Here is a 23922-nt window from a genome sequence, read left to right on the forward strand (position 1 = left end):
CTCCAGGGTGAAGACAGCACCTCGGGGAATCGTTGAAGTCAGCAAGGCTGAATCAGCATTCGCTGCGAAACGCCAACTAATCACTCGCGGGCACTTCCGGCGGCCGGGACAAAGGGTTTCCAGTCTCAGGGACCGCACTTCCGGGTAATTAAAGCTGCGCATTAGATGCCTGCGTCCTCGAGCCACACCAAGGGATTCCGGCGCCGCGACTGCGCCTGCTCCCTGAAGTCGCGAGGAGGGGCGGGGCGGTGAATGGGGAGGGCCGGGACCCTGACTTGTCTCGCGGTTATTGGGCGAGCGTGAGCGCGCGAGCCTCGGGGGTGGTGCGGGGCGGAGCTTAGTCCGAGTGGGCGCCGTAGCTTTCAGTAGTGCGCGGCGCTCGCGGGGCAGAGGTCGTCTCAGGTGAGGTGGTCGCCCCGGAAGTGGCTGTGGCTGTGGCCCTTGGGTGTTGTAAGGATCCTGCGGCAGAGTAGTTGTGAAGGGGGTGGGGGGGCGGCATCACTCCTCTTCCTCCACCTTCCCTGCAGCAGCCATGGCGAAAGGCAGAGTCGCTGAACGATCGCAGACCGGGGCACTCCACGCGACCGCTGTGGGGGACAGGGCAGCCGCGACGCCAGGTCTCACGACGCCGGGCAACGGAGACCACCTGAAGGGTGAGTAGAACCGGAACCAGAGCTGGGCTGGCCCAGACGCAGGAGTGTGCCGTCGTGGCTTCGGGGTGGAAAGGACCTCAGTTGGTCCCGGGGATTTGCGAGGGAAAAGGGCCCTGCTGGCACCCAGGGGCGCGGGAGCAGGGAGGGTGGGTCCACCACAAGGCCGGACACGGAGGAGGTGCGTCGTAAATGCTGTTGTAGTTGAGTTCGATAAGACAACTAATGACGCTGGCTTGTTTTGAAGTTCAAGGAGGATGTAAGGTTGACAGTATGGAAGCTGGACAGAACTGAAACTTCAGCACTTATGCTCTCTTTTTATCGATGAGGAAACTGAGGCCCAGAGTGGCTATGAAATTGCATAAAGTCACGAAGCCAGATTGATTAGTCAAGTAGTTAAGAGCAGGGATTTAACTATATACAGGTGCCACTTACAAGTGGCAGGAACACTTGTGTGTGAGTTCCTGCTCTGCCACTTATGCCTTTGGACTTGTTATCTTTCAAAACACAGTGGCTAAACTGTACAGTGGGGATGACAGAGATGATAGTAATAATAGTATTTGCTTAGTTTGCCATGAGATTACATAAAATAATTGATGTAAAGCACTTATTGTAATGGCTTCTGTGAAGAGGCTAAATAAATATTAGCAATTACTATTTAACTGAGATCGCTCATTCTCAAGCTTTTTATGTTACACCATTCTGCCATTTCTCAGGACTTTAAATATTATTTTAAGAAGAAAGCATACCTAGGGGCACCTGGCTGGCTCAGTCCGTAGAGCATGCAAAATCTCAGGGTTGTGAGTTCAAGCCCCACCTTGGGTGTGAAGCCTACGTAAAGTTTAAAATGAAATAAAAGTGTGCAAAGGATAAAATAAATGTATTAAAAAAAAAAGAAGAGGGGATCCCTGGGTGGCTCAGCGGTTGAGCGCCTGCCTTCCGCCCAGGGCGCGATCCTGGAGTCCCAGGATCGAGTCCCATGTCGGGCTCCCAGCTTGGAGCCTGCTTCTCCCTCTGCCTGTGTCTCTGCCTCTCTCTCTGTGTCTCTCATGAATAAATAAATAAAATCTTTTTAAAAAATAATAATAAAAAAGAAGAAAGCATACCTAGAAACTAAATACTTTTATTCCATCTTGTGATAGAGTTTTTAATTGCTTTTCAACAGTTGAAACTGTTGATTGATTGTTGAAACTGATTGAACTTTTTAAATCTTTTTAAACATTTGTGTATTTATTAATGAGAGACAGAGACATAGGCAGAGAGAGAAGCAGGTTCCCCATGGGGGAGCCTGATGCAGGACTTGATCCCAGGACCCGGGGACCACGCCTTGAGCCAAAGGCAGATGCGTAACCACTGAGCCACCTAGGTGCCCTTAAATGCTTTTTACAAAGCCCATAAACTTGAAGAGATCCTAACAAATGGCCATTAAGTTGTCTGCAGCTTAAACTAATGTGTTCTACCACCAGTGATGGGTAAGCAGAGGATCTTTTAAGATTGTCTAACAACATTATAAGTGTAGTCAACAAAAAAAAAAAATAAGTGTAGTCAACAAAGTACTACACACTTAAAAATATCTATTATATATGAAGATGATATGTTTAACATTCAGCTGAAACTTAAAGTATATTGAATTTTTTAAAGAGTATCCTGTAGAAAATGGTATTTTATTTTCAAATAATTTCAAATGCTTCCAGTCTTTTTAAGCTTTATGTATTTGAGTATTTCTCCATCTTATAGACAATAGGGCCAAGTAACTTCAAAAACCCAAAAATTAATTGTCTAAGTATAAATCCACTCTAAATTAAAGAAACATTGTTTGAAGATGCTGCTATGGAGAGTGACAATAATCCAAGGGTTTCCAGATGAACTATTTTCCAAACAATTTCCCTAAATATTGTCATTTGGTTCCTGGTAGCAGTCACTTGTTCATTACTGATTTTTGTTATTGTTTTAACGTATAAAAATAAAACCATGAAACCCCCAAAGTGCTTTTTTATCTGAGAGAATGTAGCTGGAAGGGGCAGAGGGAGAGGGAGAAAGTCTCAAGCAGACTCCACGGAGAGCCTGACCTGGGGCTTGATCTCAAGACCTGAGATCACAACCTGAGCCAAAACCAAGAGTCTGATTCTGATTCTCAGCTGACTGTGCCACCCAAGTATCCCTAAACACAATTATTTTTATGATGCTGTCAAATGACCTTTTTTTGAAGAAAATTATCTGTGGGATGCCTGGGTGGTTCAGAGGTTTAGTGCCGCCTTCAGCCCAGGACATGATCCTGGAGACCTGAGATCGAGTCCCATGTCGGGCTCCCTGCATGGAGCCTGCTTCTCCCTCTGCCTGTGTCTCTGCCTCTCTCTGTGTGTCTCTCATGAATAAATAAGTAAAATCTTAAAAAAAAAAAAAAAAAGGAAGATAGAGATGTGAAGGCATGCTTTCCTGGAGCAGTAGGATTTGGATTGCTAGAGAGAAGGTAAGGGGATTTTGGCTGGGTGAAACATTAAGCTGGAAGTTTAGTGCGAATCTTTATGTCAGTAAAGAGATTAATTTGTCAGGAGTGGAGGATTTCTGTTTCTGTAGATGAGGTTTGGCCAGGATCAAAATGGTGTTGGTACAGAGGGATTTATGTGCTATATAGAGAACTTTTTTTATCCATCCTGTTAATTAGTGATTCCAGTGTTTTCTTTTTGTTGTCTGCCTGTCTCTCTTTAATTAGTTTTAGGATTCTTTTTCTGGGCAAAAGATTTTGTAGATCCCTTACATGATAGGGTTTGGTTACTTGTACTAATCAGGTAGTGATGTGATTAGTGACTACTTAGCAACCAATTTTCCAGATTATGATAAACAATTTTTGTTAATTGTAGGCGGTATTTAAGTTGGCATTCAAAAAAAATTACAGGTTTTGGAGAAGAGATAAAAATTTAGTAACTCTTGGGACACCTGGGTGGCTCAGCGGTTGAGCGTCTGCCTTTGGCTCAGGGTATGATCCCAGGATTCTGGGATCAAGTCTCATATCAGGTTCCCTGCAGGGAGCCCGCTTCTGCCTCTGCCTGTGTCTCTGCCTCTCTCATGAATAAATAAATAAAATATTTAAAAAATTAAAAAATGTCCAAGGTAGAGCAGTCTTGGGGGATGTGAGAACTTAGTTTATCATTGGAAGTAGGTGACTAGGGGATGCCAGGGTGGCTTAGTGGTTTAGTGCCAGCCTTTGGCCCAGGGCGTGATCCTGGAGTCCCGGGATCAAGTCCCACATCAGGCTCCCTGCATGGAGCCTGCTTCTCCCTCTGGCTGTGTCTCCCCCCACTGCCCACCCCCCGTGTCTCTCATGAATAAATAAAATATTTTTTAAAAAGTAGGTGTCTAAAGTTGAATAAGAATGAAGGTGTAAGAATTTTGAGGCTGGGTGGATCATTTAAATGGATGATGAATCTTTTAGGATTATGAAGACATTCACTATAAGCTTGAGTCTTCAGTGGTTGGAGGGGAGAAGCATGTGAAAGTGGTTAGATGAGAGTGAGGGTGTATTAATTGAATGGCAGCACAGTTCTAGGGCATAGTCTTAAAGAATGAGCCTTTATACAAAATTGGCGGTGGTGTTTCTTCTACCTACAAACATGCTTTCTCTGTGTGGGTTCTTAATAGTTAATTAGTTGTATTTTATAGTTATCTTAGCTGTTTGAATTTATACTTGATACTCCTACCATTCTTTATTTTTAATAATAAAAAAATAATTCTAAAGCCCTTTAAATAAAATTTATTTCCAAAAATATTGTAGTAGATTCTTGTAACCTTGAAAACCTGTTAGAGTCCCAGTTAAGTCTTTTGCTTCTTCATGGTAGAATCAAGTAGGTTTAGAAAACACTGAATGGGGCAGCCCGGGTGGCTCAGCAGTTTAGTGCTGCCTTCAGCCCAGGGTGTAATCCTCGAGACCTGGGGTGGAGTCCTGTGTCAGGCTCCCTGAATGGAGCCTGCTTCTCCCTCTGTCTGTGTCTCTGACTCTCTCTCTCTGTTGTCTCTCATGAATAAATAAATAAAATCCCTAAAAAAGAAAAAGAAAAAAAAAAAAGAAAACAATGTTGAAAACTAGTAGACCTGATGACCAGTAAGAGTCATTCCTAAGATCTTGCAGATTTAGGAAGATTTTGCTTTTCCAAAGGTTTTGATGGGATCCCTGGTTGGCTCAGTGGTTTGGCGCCTGCCTTTGGTCCAGGGCGCAATCCTGGAGTCCCAGGATCAAGTTCCACGTCGGGCTCCTGGCATGGAGCCTGCTTCTCCCTCCTCCTGTGTCTCTGCCTCTCTCTCTATGTCTATCATAAATAAATTAATTAATTAATTTTAAAAAAGGTTTTGATCATAAGAATATTAAGAGAAATAGAGAGCTGCTCTAGGGCCATTAAGGTTACGATTTTTTAGAAAGGATATGTGCCTATTAGGAGTTAGAGAAAAGGTGGTCTTTAGAGGAAGAATTGAAGTCACAGGGTAAACGGAGAAGAGACAATTCTTGTAGCAAAATCTGAAAGGAAGTGGGTTGGCATTTAATGTAAAGTTAAAGGACAAGAGAAGATAATTTGGGGAATAGATTTTTTTTTAAATTATTTTATTTATTTTTATTTATGATAGTCACACACAGAGAGAGAGAGAGAGAGAGAGAGAGGCAGAGACACAGGCAGAGGGAGAAGCAGGCTCCATGCACCGGGAGCCTGATGCGGAATTCGATCCCGGGTCTCCAGGATCGCGCCCTGGGCCAAAGGCAGGCACTAAACCGCTGCGCCATCCAGAGATCCCTGGGGAATAGATCTTAATAGAGGTTTGGGAGCTCACTAAAGTGAGAAGGCAGTGTCATTGTTTGAGAATAGATGAAGACAGAGTTAAAGGCTTGAAGAGACTTGAAATAGCCCTTTGGGAGAGTGCTATGAAAGGATTATTGTTTGCCAGTGATAACTGTAATGAAGATAGAAAAGCATGTGAACTTGTAAGCTAAGAACATAATCTTGACTTTCTCTAACAGTACCTTTGGCCTGGGAGGAGTTGGAAAGCAGAAATGGGATAATTCAGATTGGGAATTACTATGATGGAAGATGTGAAGGTTAACGAATGTATAAAGTACTGTAGTGGGTAGCTCTAAATGCTAAGTGACGTATGTCTATGCAACCAGGAGAAGGCACGTTATAAATATGTATGCTATACATTTAGATGTAGAATTATCATTGAAACAGGGTTTTCAACTTTTATCTGTTTAGAACTCTAATTCAATTACATGCTGGTCTCTTGACTTAATAGAATTATACTAAAAAAATGTTGACTCATAAAGCTAACAACCCCTAGTTACCAGTAAGTGTGAAAGAAAGGAGAGCTTCAATATTTAATGTCACTTTGTTTTTTTGCATTCTTATCAGTTGAATTCTGTATTACTGTTGAACACAATGCTTGAAAGAGTTTGCCTATTTTTTTTTTTTAAGATTTTATTTATTTATTCATGAGAGACAGAGAGTGAGAGAGAGGCAGAGGGAGAAGCAGGCTCCATGCAGGGATCCTGACATGGGACTCTATCCCAGGTCCCCCGGATCAGGCCCTGGACTGAAGGCGGCGCTAAACCGCTGAGCCACTGGGGCTGCCCAAAGTTTGCCTAATTTTAAAGAGTACAGAAAATAGGTATCAAATTACACCTGGTGGTTAACTTTATTCAAATGTCTATATATTTCATCATCCAATTGTAAGACAGCAAGTGGCAGTCACAGAAATGTGTACTCAAGGAACACTCAGGGTGGTGTTCTGTAGTCTAGTTAAATGTTGCCTAACACCTTTCTTCCCTGTGACCACTTAGGGCTGGTAAATTAATAATGGGAAGAAAAATATTATAGTTTAATTTTAGAGCTAGCATGCTAAATGTCTTATTTAATCTTTTTTATTTTATTTTATTTTTTATATTTAATCTTTTTTAAAGCTTTTATTTAAAAAGGGCTCAAACTCACAACCCAATCAAGAGTTGCATGTTCTACCAACTGAGCCAGCCAGGTGCCCCTAATTTCTAATTTAAGAGAACATATAACCTGTTGAAATATATGTAGGGGCAGCCTGGGTGGCTCAGTGGTTTAGTGCTGCCTTCAGCCCAGGACGTGATCCTGGAGTCCTGGGATCGAGTCCCACGTCAGGCTCCCTGCATGGAGCCTGCTTCTCCCTCTGTCTGTGTCTCTGCCTCTCTCTCTCTCTCTGTGTCTCTCATGAATAAATAAATAAAATCTTTAAAAAATAAGTAAAAAATATATTTAGCTGCAGTTTGAGTTAAGAAGACTGTAAACTCTTCTCATCTTTCAGTATTCAACCAAATTTCTACCTGCTCTGTGAATCGTGACTCCATTACTCTAGCCCAATAATCTTGTTTTTCTATATACTCAAAACCCCTTTGTGCCATTCTTTGGGAATCTAGCTAATGGTGGTATCAGCTTTTTAAAAACAGAGATTGAGCAAAACATTTTGTTTTTTTTTTTTGTTTTTTTAATTTTTATTTATTGATGATAGTCACACACAGAGAGAGAGAGAGGCAGAGACACAGGCAGAGGGAGAAGCAGGCTCCATGCACCGGGAGCCCGACGTGGGACTCGATCCCAGGTCTCCAGGATCGCACCCTGGGCCAAAGGCAGGCGCCAAACCGCTGTGCCACCCAGGGATCCCTGAGCAAAACATTTTGTACCTTATGATATATAGCAGATAGTCCTAAACAACTCTTTATTTGAGTGCATACCTTGTAGAGTAAAAATCTAAAGAAAAGTACCAAGGAAGGGGTAGAGTGGTGATGGGGGAAAATCAGCCATTTATTCTTAGCAGTAGGGGATCCCTGAGTGGCTCAGCGGTTTAGCCCCTGCCTTCAGCCCAGTGCTTGATCCTGGAGACCTGGGATCAAGTCCCACATGGGGCTTCCTGCGTGGAGCCTGCTTCTCCCTCTGCCTCTCTCTCTCTCTCTCTCTCTCTCTCTCTCTCTGTCTCTCATCAATAAATGGAATCTTTAAAAAAATATGTTCTTAGCAGTAATTCTTCTGTCCACAAACATCTACCAATGAAAAAAAAGCAGCGGTTTTGAAGAGTTTAAAAGATGCCCATATTATTAAATTATTTGTACCAGTCCTTTTTGTACTCTGGACTTGATTCAAGCAGGGAAGTAAGTGAAAAGTGAAAGCCGGGCAAGTTAATTCCTGGTAGATTTAAAAGGAGCATGCCTTTAAGAAGTCACAGCCTCTGGAGAGGGATCCCTGGGTGGCGCAGTGGTTTGGCGCCTGACTTTGACCCAGGGCGCGATCCTGGAGACCCGGGATCGAATCCCATGTCAGGCTCCTGGTGCATGGAGCCTGCTTCTCCCTCTGCCTATGTCTCTACCTCTCTCTCTCTCTCTCTGTGACTATCATAAATAAATAAAAAATTAAAAAAAAAAAAAAAAAGAAGTCACAGCCTCTGGAGAAATAGTACAGACTATATATTTGTGTTATCATGTCTTTGCTTTAATGTCAGCCCATAGAAAACTATGCCCAAAACTTCAATGTGTATATTCTACTCTTATTCCTTTTCCAGTAGATTACTTCTTAATAAAGTAGGAAGAAACATTTTAGCTTTGTGAGAAGTTTGTATTCAATAGATTTTCTTTTTTTTTTTAAGGTTTTATTTATTCATGAGAGACACACACATAGAGAGAGAGTGAGTCAAAGACACAGGCAGAGGGAGAAGCAGGGTCCATGCAGGGAGCCCAACGTGGGACTTGATCCTGGGCCGAAGGCAGGCGCTAAACTGCTGAGACACCCAGGTATCCCCTATTTCAGTAGATTTTCTATTGAGAGCTATAGTTTTAGTTGAATTAGTTTTAGTGCACACTGATATTTTTGTAACTTTTGGCTGATTACTTTTTAGGGTGAATAGATATCATAACTAGGGCAAAGATATAGACAATTAGGCATTTGTTGTCATGAGATTCTGCAGAGACCTTTTCATATTTGACCCACCTCAGATGTTTAAGGTCTTTATTTAATTTTCTGTGCTGCAAAAAGGCATATATATAAATACATTAGTGGGTTAATGAACTAGAGTATTCAGTGGTAGGCATGCCTAGTTTGTTACTCCATTGAAGGCACCTTTTTTTTTTTTTCTATTCATGAGAGACACAGAGAGGCAGAGACACAGGCAGAGGGAGAAGTAGAGGGAGAATCAGGCTCCACACAGGGAGCCTGATGTGGGACTTGATCCCGGGTCTCCAGGATCACGCCCTGGGCCAAAGGCAGACGCTAAACCGCTGAGCCACCCGGGCTGCCCAGAATCTGCACTTCTAACAAGCTCCCTGGTGATGCTGATTCGTTCATAAAATATACCTTAAGTAGCACAGAGCTAGATGGTTTCTCTTGCTTCATATTCAACATAGAATTGAGCAAAATCTTACTAATCCAGTTGTAAAATCTATAAAACTACCATAATGAGACAAGGGATAAAATGAAATTTATCTTTTAATTAGTTTAGGCATTTTGGTTGAAAGCGGAAATAAGTTTAAACCAGCACCAATAAAAAAAGAGAATATAGAAAAAAGAGTATGAGACAATCTCACTGGCATTTATGAGCAAGAAATGAAATATAGTCAGGCTTCAAGGGAAGTGAAGTGAGAAAGTTAGAAATCAACAAGTTAGCTATACCTCCCATTTTGGCTCTCTGGATTTTTGTTTCAACTTCCTCTCTTACAGTATCTGGTACATGTCTTTGGCTTTGCCATGTTATCTGTGGCCTTCACTGCCTGACCTTTCAGCCTCAAGACCTACCGTCTCTTGACAACATCTCTTTGTTTTAGTTCAAATTTTCTTTTCTTTCCTTTTTTTTAAGCTTTTATTTATTTATTCATGAGAGACACACACAGAGAGAGAGAGAGGCAGAGACACAGGCAGAGGGAGAAGCAGGCTCCATGCAGGGAGCCTGATGTGGGACTCGATCCCAGGACTCCAGGATCACGCCCTGGGCCAAAGGCAGGTGCTAAACCGCTGAGCCACCCAGGGATCCCTAGTTCAAATTTTCTTTTCAAGAGAAAATTTGGTCAGCCAATGATGAATTGTTTCTACTTGACTCAAGAGACACCTGACTCAAGTGTCCCAACCTTGAGCAAGTTAGTCTTCTATGTTTGGGAGGGTAGAGTGTTGGAGTCACACTGTAATAAGGCCAGTGAGATTAGCCCCTTGCAGGGAAGGGGGGACCATGGGAAAGTTTCCCAGAGAAGGAAGGTATTAGTAGAATAGGCAATGACACCTGTCTAATAACACCTTTATAAATGATTGTGGAGAAGGATTTGCCAAATTAATGAATAGAATATGGGCATCTGATTAGGATACTCCATAAAAGTGTGTATAGAAGTTACATAGACAGTAGTTAGGGGACAAGCATAGTGGTAGATCCATCAGTTTAGTTAGATCCATCAGTTTATTTCTCAGAGAACTAAAAATAGTCCTTATTATAGCATACACATATTTTAATCCTCTGAGTGTTATCAGTATAAACAGGGAATAATGGTAAATGTAGTCAATAAAAGTTGAGCCACTCATTTCTGCCTTTCCCCCAGTGAGCACAACTAAGATATCTTAACCTCCCCACTTTTGACCTGTTCCTGGTGAAAATACCCTTGCTCATTCTTCTGCTTGCTGTCTCCTAGATCTCCTTCCTTACGTTTATTTTGCATATAATTTTTTTAGATAACATTAAGATTACTTTGTGAGGGAATGTAAACAAATTCTGCCATTTTTGGAGTCCCAGAGAGCCACCCAAAACATTTAAGACTCAACTATATTCTGAAGCCCTCAGTGTAAAAAAGAAAGCATAACATTAGTTATACTTTAGTTATTAGTTGATCTTTGGGTTCTTAGGACAGTTGAAGTAATTGCGAAGTTACCTCATTTTTCCTAAGAGGCCATTCTGTCTATGCTGTCAACATCCAATATAGATAAACAAATTGAAAAGTTAGTGATAGTATTTATAGAGCAGTGCTACTTTTCCTCTTTGGCTTAACAACAAAGCAATGCTACAAATTCTGGTGTTCTCTTTTTTCATGCTTCTGAAACAGATATATCCCCCAAAAGTAAAATGCCTGGTTAATAAATGTCAACTATAATAGTTAAAATTTTTATGTTACAACAGTGTTTTGGGCAAAAGTATAAACAATTTTTTGAGGAGGAAAGCCTTTAAGTAAATTACTTGCTGACTCAGAATACGGTCTTTTTAAAATATTTATCTTAACAATAGCCTTTTTTTTCTCCTTTTCAGAAAAAGCCTGTGCAGAAGCTGGGTCAGCAAGAATGTCACTTCTTATATTGGTGTCCATTTTCTTATCTGCAGCTTTTGTTATGTTTTTGGTCTATAAAAATTTTCCTCAACTTAGTGAGTAAGTATACAGAAACTGAAAAATGCCTAGACATTTATAGATAAAAATGGATTAAAAGTAAAACTGATTTTAAGCAACGGAACTGTCATGGTGATTGTATATCAGCTTTCATGGTTTGTAGCAAGTCCATATTGACATGTTATTTAAACACTCCTTTCCAAATATGCCTCTTGATTTTCTTTGCAGTATTTTCCTAGCACTGCTCCTCTAGTTAAAGCCTCATCTTTCTAAAGGCTTTCCAAATTTAAAAAAATATATAACCACACTAAGAAATAGTTTTTATATCCTAATCCAGCATGCGCGTGCCTGTTGCCTTTCCTCTGCTCACTTACATACATCTCTACATATTAGGTTAAAGTTTCATGAAACAGACTGTGGTCTCTTATATTTTCTATGTATTTTTTAAGGCCAGTAGTGATGAAGCAAACTTACTTTAAAATTCATGAAAGATATTGACCTGTGGTTTGAAAAACACTGATGCTCTTCTCCTCTGCCTTTCCTTGCTTTTCCATCCATGTTTTCTACCTTCCTTCTATTTTTGTCTCCTTCTACTCATCCGTTACCATCCCCACCACATTTCTCCCCTAGCTCTTTTCCCATTTTATGGAAATGATAAGGTCTGAATAGGTAGTTTTCACAGTGAAATGACTTTGTATAAACCTCGTATACCTTATTTACTATACATCTAAAATTTCTTAGCCAAAACCTTGGAGTTGAAACATGTTTCAGAATTTAGAATTTTTCCATTTTGGAAAGACAACATGGAGTAAATACTATATATCATGTAGTACCTCCACCAGAATCTGGGGTAGCATTACATAATCAGGCACATTAATATTTTTACAGAGAAATGGGCATAAAATACTATGAATAATTATATAAGTGTGGGTCAACTTTTGCTGACAAAGTATGAAGAACTTTTGGTTTTCAGAGGTTTTTGAATTTTAGGGAAGAGATCATGGACCTGAAACACACTTTAAGAAGGCAAAATATCCCAGGGTTGTTTTAACTATGGGATTACCACCCTTGTGTAATCATATATTACATAAAGGACGACTAAAATGTAGTTAGACCTTCAACCAGGGCCGGACTGATACAATAATGGATAACTGTAAAAAAAAAAAAAAAAAGGATAACTGTGAAGTGTGATTTCAGGATGTTCAGAAGTTCCTGTTTTCCTCTAAATTCCTTTCATTAACAGTTTCTTATACTTGAAATTTTATAGTTAAACTTATTTTTATTTTAGTACTTTGATTTCTTACATCAGTGTAAATGCCTTTGGGAGGCTAGCATATTCTATTTATTGATGGGTTAATATTAGTACGATTGAATTTTAGATCTTTTCTGGTTTTGATCGAGGAGGTGGACATAAGGAGCTGAGATAGGTAGGGCCAGAAGATGTAGGTTAAGGTTGTCCTTGCTCCCGGTTTGCTCTGAGAATAACAATATGACTTGCATATAAGTATGTTCTTATGGACCTGTTATTTCTGCTTATTTCTGTGTGTGTGTGTGTGCATACATACAAGTGTGCACATCTCTATAGTTTTTAGTTTGTAAATGAGCGCATTTTAGTTTACCTGCTGTTTTTATAGAATTTAGGCAGCAGCCATTCTGCAAGATCAGTTAAATTTTATCATGTAAACAAATGGGCACGATGTATATTAAACACAAAGGTAATTATTTGAAGCTTTTATAAACAAGAAATCATTCAGTTCTAAATAAGGCACCAAATATAAAGTAAAATTAATAGAAAAAGAAAAATGTTTTAAATTTATATCTGAGCTTTGAGCTGGGATATTACAGAAAGATATGAACTGTAAATTCACCAAAAATTTTACTTAATTTTAGTTGTAATTAATTATTGACTCTAGGTTATCATGAGGATTACCCAAAATGATGTTAAATGTTTTAAATATGCTAATATTAGTAGTACACTTCTTAACTCAAAATTTATACCAGGGTTGGAGCAAATGCTTTTAACCTAATTTAGTTTGGATCATCCTGACTTTCATATATTGATTACAAGTCTTATGAAATTATATTAAAACATTCTAAAGAAATAATTTATAGACTCTTAAAAGTTAAGAATTTATGGTTAATATATTACAGATCAAGGCATCAAATCATTTTGGATAAAACTTCATGTTTTGAACTTTGATTTTGATATTAACTATCTTGGCAAATTTCTGCTTTAAAATTTTTCACTTTAATTTTATTTCTTTAGAGAAGAAAGAGTGAATATGAAGGTTCCCAGAGATATGGATGATGCCAAGGCTCTAGGAAAAGTTTTATCCAAATATAAGGACACCTTTTATGTACAAGTACTTGTAGCTTATTTTGCTACATATATTTTGTATCCTTTTAACTGAAAAGAAAACATTTTCTAGTTTTATTCAAGAAGTTTTAAAAGTTCTGTTTAGTTATGCATAGCTATTTTTTCTTTTAAAAATCGTTTATGCAGTGTGATATTAAATAAAATATCAAAAAATTAAAATGGAAAAAGTTCTCACTTTAAACCTATCTCTTCAACTTGGTTATTATTTCTGAATATTTATTACCAATTCTTTTGTATTCTGCTTATTTCACTTATAAACATTTTCCTTTCCTCTGTATTATTCAAGATAATTATTTATTTAATTTATGATTGTATTAGTTGATTATTTTGATTTAGTTTATTTTGAGTTAATATTGTCACCACAGTATAATTCAAAAAAATATTCCCTTAGGTTTGAAGATATAATTTTTATTTACTTTTTTGCTTTTCTACATGTCATGTTATGAATCTTTTCGTTCGTGACTTTTTCTTCCATTTAATGGTTTCTTTGTAAAAAGATCTTGAGAGGATAATTGGTCAATTCAAAGGATATGAATTTTTGAAATAATTGTTGGTATGTATTTCTTCATTTTATAGAAATGGGATACCTGGGTGGTTCAGTGGTTGAGCGTCTGCCTTTGGCTCAGGATGTGGTCCCTGAGTCCCCGGATCTGGTCCCATATCCAGGTCCCCTTGAGGAGCTTACTTCTCCCTTCGTGTCTCCGCCTTTCTTTGTGTCTCTAATGAATAAATAAATAAAATCTTAAAAAAAAAAAAGAAATATATGTTGTGTTAACCAGTCAGGAAAATAGCTTTATTTTTCCTATGTATTTTCAAATGGCTTTAGCTACTGGTGATTAATCTTTGAATTTATGGACTTTGACTTTAATCTGATTTTTTTTGTATCTTTTTTTTTAAATTCAACTTATTTTCAAATATTCTCAGTTAATGAAAGACATTATCTCTTGATTTTGTAAAGGTAATCGTTAACCTTTCTAAACCACCATTTTTATTAAAGATTTATTTATTTGAGAGAGAAAGAGTGGGCTCATGAGCAAGGGAACCACAAGCAGAGAGGCAGAGGTAGAGAATCTTAAGCAATTCCCTGCTGAGCACAAAGCCAGGCACAGGACTTGAACTCATGACCCTGAGATCATGACCTGAGCTGAAATCAAGAGTTGGAGGCTTAACTGACTAATCTTCCCAGGCACCCTGCCAGCCAGCATTTATATTTAAAAATTAATTTACTTTGTTAATTCTCTCAAACAATTTTTTTTCTTTTTTCTCTCAAACTATTTCTATTCTGGCTTCCTCTTTTGTTTCTTGAATTGCTTTTGGTTATTGGACTTCTCAATTACGTTTTCTCCTAAAATTCCATAGCATTTTCTTTTCTTGGATTTAGATTAGATTAGATGTTAATATACTTAACACGTATATACTTAACACGTTTCTATACTTGTCTCCTTATACAAATGTTTTGAGTATATACTTAAGCACTCTGGACCAATTATTCCTTGCATAAGCAGTTTGTTAAAAGTACATTTACAAAAACTTTTGCTGATGATACAAACATTACTCCTTTATCCACCTACTGGGAATACATTTTTATTTAGGTAGTGTGGTGTATATAGGCACTTTGTCATTATTTATTATGAGAAAAATTAAAATTTAAAGAAAATTTAGAGAATTACTATGCACTTATTTTTCAACAAGTTATTTGACAACTAGTTGTAATTTAGTAGTATATCAACTGCTTTAAGAAATTCATAATTGTTATCTTTCCTACTAATTTTATTTTAGAATCTATGAGGGAAAACCATAGTATTAGACTTACAGGTTATTTTGCCTTTATGCAGTTTAACCACAAATTAAAATATTTTTCCTAAGGAAGATAAAAACTTGGTTCATTTTTTTCATTTGGCTTTTATAAGGTTTTTGTGAACAAGACATATAGTTTCTGTTACTTTGGAAAGTCATCCTGTTTTGCCCTATTTTGCCTCTCAACTTTGGGAGGGATACTGGGTGAGACTCAAGGGGATGCCTACCCATAAGGCCAATCAGCATAAATGGATCTTGACAATCTATGGGGTAATAATCTTATAGCTTAGTTATCTTAATATCCATATGCAAATTAGTAGAAATGAATAAACTACCCTGCAGAAAGTAAATTGAAAGGATAAGAATGGCTTTATTAGGGACGCCTGGGTGGCTCAGCGGTTGGGTTCCTGCCTTCAGCTCAGGGCGTGATCCTGGAGTCCCAGGATCAAGTCCTGCATCAGGCTCCCTGCATGGAGACTGCTTCTCCCTCTGCCTATGTCTCTGCCTCTCTCTCTCTCTCTCTCTCTGTTTCACATGAATAAATAAATAAAATCTTTTTTAAAAAGGCTTTATTATTATAAAATACATTTGGTTTTAAATTTTAAATATTGGTTAATATTGTTAATTCATGTTTTATTGCATATTGTTACTGTTACCTTGGTAAGTAATTATAATGATTTTGCATTTCATTTTAGATTTTCATAATATAATTTGTCAAATCCATGTTGTCTTACAATTTTCTCTTTTCACTTTTGAATCTTTAGCTCTATATTTAAAAGGTACTTTTTTAAACTCAGTGATCCAAAGAGAAGGACGTTATCTTAGGGCATTTAACTATATAGAATTTTCAAGTTGGCGCATTAGAAAAAGTAAGAAAAACACCTGAATCAATTTATTTATTTGTGGGAGGGACAGATGGAGAGAGAAAGAATCTTAAGCAGACTCCATGCCCATGCAGGGCCCTGAGATCATGACCTGAGTTGGACACTTAGCTGACTAAGTCACCCAGGCACTCCATCTGAAATCAATTTAAATAATACATTTTACTTGAACCAATATATCAAAATATTACCATTTCAACATGTAATCAACACAAAAATTGAGATATTTTACATCCTTTTTTTTTATACCAAGTCTTTGAAATGTATGTATTTTCTATTCCGAGCACATCTTTTTTTTTTTTTTTTTTCCGAGCACATCTTAATTCAGACTAATAAGTACATTTCAGTGTCTTTATAGCTACATGTAGATAGTGGCCACCGTATTCGGCAGTACAGCACTAGTATTAATTCTTTGGTATTATCTAACTTCAAACTTGTGAATATAAATGACTTTCTTATCATAATTATTTTATTCATTTATTTAACCAGTTTTTATTATATTCTTATATAATGAACGTATTTTATATGATTATTTATTTTATGTTTATAATTACATAATTATATGCTAAGTACAAATCTAGTATTTTGAGCATTCGGAAGTGGAACAACTACTAGAGCAATGGGGAATTAGGGATAGAGATGGGGCACTGTCTCATTCTAGTCGGAGCATGTCTAGAGCAGACCTTGCAAGTGCAGGGCATGCATGGTTAAGTGATTAGGCATCCAGTTTACTTGGAGTTTAGGATATAAGAAGGAGGATAGAGAAATAAGTTTAGGAAGATAGGCTAGACCCTGTGCTCAGTCTGTAGAGGATTTTGAGTACCAGGCTAAGGAATTTAGAATGTTCAGTTGGTATTTGGTAGTCATTGAGAACTTCTGAGCTGTGGATGTCACTAAAAGTCTCACCATCATCTCTTTTTTGTTTCCTTAAGGCTAAAATCTTTGGGTAACTTAAAAAGTTTTTTAGGGACGCCTGGGTGGCTCAGTGGTTGAACGTCTGCCTTTGGCTCAGGGCGTGATCCCAAGTCTGGGGATCGAGTCCTGCATCAGGCTCCCTGTGAGGAGACTGCTTCTCCCTCAGCCTATGTCTCTGCCTCTCTCTCTCTCTCTCTCTCTGTATGACTCATGAATAAATAAATAAAATCTGTAAAAGAAGAAAAAGAATAATCCATGGTAAATCTAAACTCTGGAGTGGATTCTGTATCTATTAGAAGAATGAAAAATGTCTCTCTATGCTGTTAAGGCATCGTTCTCTCCAGGATATATTGTTAAAAGAGCAAGGTGCAGAATAGTAAGTCAGTATGCCATGTTTTATCTAAGAAGGGGAGGCTATGAGTAAACACATACACATGCCAATATTTTGTTACATTTTTCTTGAAAAGAAAGAATGTCTTTAAAAGCCAGTAACAGTGCTTACCTATGGGGAGAGAGATGATACAGGGATGGAGGTGAATCTTCTCTAGATGTACTTTTTTGAGTGAATTGAGGTAAATGTATATGTTAAATTAGAAACCAGTAATTATCATATCCTATATATACCTAAATATCTGCAGAAATCACATTTCCTGAACACATTAAGGAGTAAATGCAATACATTAGAGACGCATATTTACAAGATTACAGAAGATCTTCTTTGTTTTTGTTTTCTTTTTGTTTTTGTTTTTGTTTTGTTCATTTCTTTTGCCAAAGTGCCCAGTTCTTTATCTGGTACATGTTGGGTATTTGTCTTGTTTTTTCTTTTAGTAACACATTCTTACTAGCATTGTATTTATGGTAATGCTGGCAACTGGTCAGTGTAGAGTTAAACTGAGTTGTAGGTTTTTAAACTTTTAGATATTTTACTTTTATTAATACTGAGAAATGGATGTAATCTTATTAATATAACTTCTATGTTGATACTTTTTTTTCTGAAATGTTTGATTTGTCTTTTAGAATTTCCATTTTATTATGTTTTAATCCTTAACTTAGAAGTTAACAGCTTGCAAACATTTGCTATTCCGGGCTCTATATTTCTCAGTATACTTTCAGGGTTTCTTTATCCCTTTCCGCTAGCCTTATTTCTTGTTTGTTTGGTAAGTATATAAAACGAATTTGGAAGACTAGGGAAAAAGCTTTTGATAGAAGGATGGCATCTAGTCCTACCAGTCTATGTAAGCATAAACTTATTAGTTTTAAGAGGTGATTAATGTTAAAGTAGTATCTTTGAAGTCCTCCCATAAGCAGATGTTATAGTTTGGGTTTTTTCCTAGAGCAGGGGCATTGCAGACTTAATTGCATTTATATACTCTGTTTTAATTTAGCCTTTCCTTCCTATTGTGTTTTGTAATTCAGATAGTCTGAGAGTGTTGATGGGCACGCATTAAGTCCAGGGCTGGGGGTAGTATTTTCAAACACAGCAATTGAAAAAAGAATTGAGGGATCCCTGGGTGGCGCAGCAGTTTGGCGCCTGCCTTTGGCCCAGAGCGCGATCCTGGAGACCCGGGATCGAATCCCACGTCAGGCTCCCGGTGCATGGAGCCTGCTTCTCCCTCTGCCTATGTCTCTGCCTCTCTCTCTCTCTCTGTATGACTATCATAAATAAATAAAAAAAAAATTAAAAAAAAAAAAAAGAAAAAAGAATTGACTCTTTAAATTTTATTCTTAGGTTAGGTGCTATCCTTATCTGAGTTTAATCACAAGTGCCAGTTAGTTTTAGCTGGTCTCATTTCAGTCATAATTTGGTCTGAGAAAGATTTAGATCAAATGGGTTCTTACTCTCTGCACAAAAGATGTCATGCAGAATATCTTCCCCTAACCCCAAAAGTATACTAGTTGAGCTTTTCGTTAAGTGAGTAGTATATCCATGTGACTAAGGTGGAAAAGTATACGATGCTTATGGTTTCTTGTTATTTCCTAGTGTTCTGGACTTGGTGCCTCATTCTGCTATATGCTCTCCTATTTAGTTGGGAGGCCAGTTGTATACAAATACCTAACAGAGAAAGCAGTAAAATGGTCACAACAGGTAAACATCTATTTTTAAATTATTTAATGTAATTCTTTGGCTAATTGGGAGGTCAGTGTATAGTCCCTATGTGAATTAACCCAGACTCAGGGTTTTAATAAAAATGGTCTTTTGACCTAAGTAAATTAAAGTAGTGGGCAAGGGATCCCTGGGTGGCGCAGGGGTTTGGCGCCTGCCTTTGGCCCAGGGCGCGACCCTGGAGACCCGGGATCGAATCCCACGTCGGGCTCCCGGTGCATGGAGCCTGCTTCTCCCTCTGCCTGTGTCTCTGCCTCTCTCTCTCTCTGTGACTATCATAAATAAATAAAAATTTAAAAAAAAAAAATAAAGTAGTGGGCAAATAATGAATGTTAATCATTTCAAATATGAAGTTTCTGTACTATACAGTAGTTTTACTTCTTCATTACTAATAAAATCAATCAGAGCAGAAAACATGTCTGTGAAGGCATTCACATATTTGGACATCTGTTTTGTGTTGATGTAGCCCACTGTAGTGGGTCACTGAAAAACTATCAACCAACTCCTTAAAGGCATTTCATCAGTAGAAATGGCTGTTCTCTTCATTCAGGATCTCTACAAAGACAAGAGAAAGGTCTACAAAGAAAGGTCTAATACAGTGTTGCTAAGAAGATCTAGTTTTATAAAGAATTAAAAGAAACAGCTTGTTAAAGCTCAGAGGAATTGTAGAAATCCTTCTGCTTTACCCTTTTGCTTTATAGACTAGTACATGAGAAATTAAGCATTTTGTTACAAATCACCATCATTATTTGTAAAGCAAGATCTAGAAATATAAACTATATTCAGTGCTTTTATTTAATTAACTGGCTGAATATCTCCATGATCATTTCTGTTGGATAGATTCTGAACTATCCAGGAATGGGAATTTGAAATAAGTATTTTTATATTAAGCAATTTATTTTCAATATTGGCCTTATCTTGATCCTAACTGGTTTCTTTCTTATGACAGGTTGAGCGTCATAGAGAACATCTCATTAACTACATCATATTTTTGAGAATAACACCATTTCTGCCTAATTGGTTTATTAATATTACATCCCCTGTGATAAATGTGCCATTGAAAGTTTTTTTTATTGGCACTTTTCTAGGTAAGGCCTCTGATTCACTCTGTGTTAGAACTCATTGTATAGATACCTAACAGTGTCCGGATGGGCTAGATTTCGTGTTCTTTGTACACACGCTAGCACCATATATATAACTCTTGGGCAGAGGGTCTGGTATATATAAGTAGATACTCAGAAATATCTGTTGGATTGTATTGATTTAATTATTTTTGTGTTGCTTCTTTTAAAGATGAGCACTTTCTATTAGATTTTTTTTGATCAAAAAAAAAAGATATTTTTTTGATCATACAGATTGAAGCAGGATTTTTATTAATTCGTTTCTCTTCCTGGTTGGAGGGAAAAAAAATCAAGGTGCCCTTTTTGAATAATTTACTCCCTTTTTTTTTAAATCATGTATTGAAATATTGAACTTTAATTTTCAGGAGAGAGTTGATCTTGTTTTTCTTTTTATTGACATCAGTGTTTACTATGGGCATTACCAAAAGTATGAGGGAAGCAAGGATTAATAAAATGTTATTGCTTTCAAGGAATTGGCACTTAATTTTGAAATTAATTAGTGGACATAAAGATTCATTTATACATTTTGTGAATTCTGATAGTTCTTTAGCAAGAGTATTATGCATTTCTTTCAAATTTAATTTGAATTGTTTAGATACCAATAAAATGAACAGATTCTTCTTGTACTGAGTATGTGTTAAAGTTTAAGTTCGTATTTATAGGTCTACTTGAAAAGAATAATCAAAATAAATTTTTTTTGTTGCTACTTTAAAAAACTCATTGACCAACTTAAAAATCTTAGGGGTAATTTTGGATTTTGTAAAATAACATTGCATTCGTGGAATCAGAAGAATTTTTGTTCCTATCTCCTTATTTTATAGGTGGAAACCTAGAGATTTAGTTAACTTCAACTTGGGCTGAAGTAATTTTTCAGTTTGTTCTAGTTTTTAAGAAAATGTAGTTGTTCTACCTATGCTGTTTATAAACTGCTCTTACTCATATTTTGAGTATTTTTCTGAGTATCTCCTACCACTTCATTTTTTTAAAAGTATATTCTGTCTCCAGGATAAATAACAATCTACTCAGTCTTATTTTTGAACATTTAGATTGTTTCCAGATTTTTGTTACTTATAATGGTTTAATGAATATCCTTGACACTAGATCTTTGCTCATATACATTAGCATTTCCTAGAGTTGAAATTGCTGGATCAAAGCACATTCTTTTTTTTTAAAAGCTATTGGTAAATGTAAATTATTTTCGGGAAATTTTTCTTGAGTTTCCAGATTCTTCAGAAGTAGTTATGAAAGATTGATTTCTTTATGTGGAAATAAATGTGAGGGACTTTCAACTAGATTACATTTTTCCAAAATGGAGACCAGTATATTATTCTTACAAGAAATTTTATGCACAGAGACAATTGTAATTTTAAAAAATTTAAATACAAATTTACTTGAATCAGTTCAAAGTATTAGATAATGAAGTGTTAGAATAATGTCAGTGCTGTTATGAGTTCTGAATAATTTTGTGAATATAAAGTATATTATATTACAAAATCTTATTTTAAAAAATGATTGTTTATGTTTTTGTTTTAGGTGTTGCACCTCCCTCTTTTGTAGCAATTAAAGCAGGAACAACACTATACCAACTTACAACAGCAGGGGAAGCTGTTTCCTGGAACTCAGTATTTGTTCTAATGGTTTTGGCTTTTCTTTCTATCCTGCCAGCCATCTTCCAAAAGAAATTAAAGCAGAAATTTGAGTGAGAAATCATCTAGGTTTTAGTCTTCCTATCATCATCATCATCTCAGGATTGGCAGGTTTATGTGTTAAAATCACCTCTTCGGTAGTTGAAACGAGTTTCTAAAATAAAATTTCCTATCACATAGTTAAAATAATGCATGTAAGTGGCAAGGGAGAAAAGAAAGTAAAAATGGAAATTGATATACTATGAAAAGTACTGTCAGTAGTTATGATAGACGTCTTCTAAATTACTACTCCAAGGATAGCTTTAGATAATTAGTAGCAGTGTAGTAGGAGATTCTTGACCCAACTAATTCAATTTAATATATTTCATGAGTGGGCTATACATACTTATCCTTGACTTGATAATTTAATGTTTTTTTTTCTTATCCCTTAATAATAACTAAAATAGGGAAAGCAAATACAAAATTCAAAAGCAAAGATTCTAGATTTTTAAAAATAGTATTGCAGTTCTTGCTAATGTTAGTCTTCCTTAAGAGCATAAACTTGAAAACTAAAGCTCAAAAAGAGATTTACGTTTTCTTTTTTTTAACTTTGATGTAACGGATTTGTTTAGAAGCTGCATGTTGGTGGGTTATTGAATTTAGAAAGGATATCAAGCTATATCTATTTTGTAAATTTTATTTTTGTTTTTCTCTGTTCTAGGTTATCATGAGTTAGTCTGAAATTTAAAATTCTGGCCAGTATATTTTCATCTTTTTTCTAGCTTTCACAGTATTTCCACTGTGCATATAAAAATGGCGATTACATGATAATTGTATTATATAGGTGTTGATAATTTATATTCAGATAATATTTTGTTACACAGTTCCCTTTACTATCTCAAAAGGGGTCAAAAACAAACATTCAAGTATGCAATTTTTAGATGATAGATTAATTATATTACTTTATATTTTGAAACTGAAGCAGTGGCAGTGCAACACTTAAGTGGCTAAATATAGTTTTTTTGTTTCAATAACTGTAAAATTTACCTCATTTATTTATTGGTCTGGTCATTAAAGTATGTATGATGTAATTATCCTTTTTATGCATGATATACTTAGAAGAATGCCTTGTTTCATTTTTATTGATGGCTTTTTTGTTTGGGACTGCTTTTGATTAATGCAGTTATCCAATTTAAGTGTTTTTACTTTTTATAACTCAAAGTAAAAAGAAATTCTCACATGGTAACTACTCTATTTAAGTGGTCCTGGAAACATTAAACAGCTTTCTGCTGCTTGCTTAATGGTAATACCTTTGATTTCTTGATTCTAAGACATAGCTGATTTATTAGGTAAAGTACTCTGTCAATTTTACCTTCATCCAAGACTGTCATGTTTAAAATACTTTAGCTGTGGGAGAAATCCTTGTCTGTTTTTATTGTGAGAGGAATGGTCATCCTCAAAGCCTGTTTCTACTACATAATGTGGACTAATTATTTTTTCTATCACAGTATTAACAAATGGATTTATTGTAAATACAAAGAAGATATTAATATACTATTCTTATGTCACCTGGCCTTTTGTGTGAAATTATTTATTGTCATTTCTAGCAAGGTTTTTCTTCCTTATTGACCAGAGATTGAATGATAAAGGTGTTTGTTATTTTTACAAATGAACTTAAAACATAAGTCTTTTTGGATAAGGTTCACTAAATATTACTGTATACAATGTAATTGAGTACATTTTTATCAGACTTTTAAAAATAAAAGTAAGAGCTTGGACTCAGGAGAAGCCTATTTACTCCGGTGTGTATATATTGTATTTACTCTATTCTCAGAGTATTATCCCTATCCTTATCATTGATTGTTTCCCTTTGCTGATTATTTTTTCTGAGTTTCTTATAAAGACTGAGCTGCCACTTAGATGGGGTATAGTTTCTTCTCTTAAGAGAATAATCAGTCTTTTTTCAGATTCATCATCATTGAATGTACCCCAAATGCAGTCAGTGGCCTGTATTCATGGATTTACAGACTTGGCCTGATAACCAGATGTAGATTCAAGCTTCAGCCATGTCTTGAAGACAATTACACAGTAATCCCCACCAGAG

At 36.6% G+C, this 23922-nt stretch overlaps 1 protein-coding gene across 3 annotated transcripts; it reads left to right on the plus strand.

The window, feature by feature from the left end:
• The first annotated feature begins 324 nt into the window (after positions 1-324).
• TMEM41B (transmembrane protein 41B) lies at positions 325-23611 on the plus strand. 3 transcript variants are annotated; one of them, XM_055317870.1, is made up of 8 exons: positions 325-402; positions 528-653; positions 10923-11040; positions 13265-13393; positions 18032-18125; positions 18950-19054; positions 20022-20160; positions 21727-23611. In XM_055317870.1, the coding sequence occupies exons 2-8, from the start codon at positions 533-535 to the stop codon at positions 21894-21896; spliced, it is 876 nt and encodes a 291-aa protein (XP_055173845.1). In that variant the 5' UTR covers positions 325-402; positions 528-532; the 3' UTR covers positions 21897-23611. The 3 variants fall into 3 exon arrangements, with proteins under 3 accessions (XP_055173845.1, XP_055173847.1, XP_055173846.1); XM_055317872.1 differs by having other exon boundaries at positions 329-402; positions 531-653; XM_055317871.1 differs by lacking the exon at positions 325-402 and having other exon boundaries at positions 409-653.
• Positions 23612-23922: the final 311 nt, after the last annotated feature.

This window comes from Nyctereutes procyonoides, unplaced genomic scaffold (genome assembly GCF_905146905.1).
Source record: "Nyctereutes procyonoides isolate TBG_1078 unplaced genomic scaffold, NYPRO_anot_genome, whole genome shotgun sequence".
Lineage (NCBI taxonomy): Eukaryota > Metazoa > Chordata > Mammalia > Carnivora > Canidae > Nyctereutes > Nyctereutes procyonoides.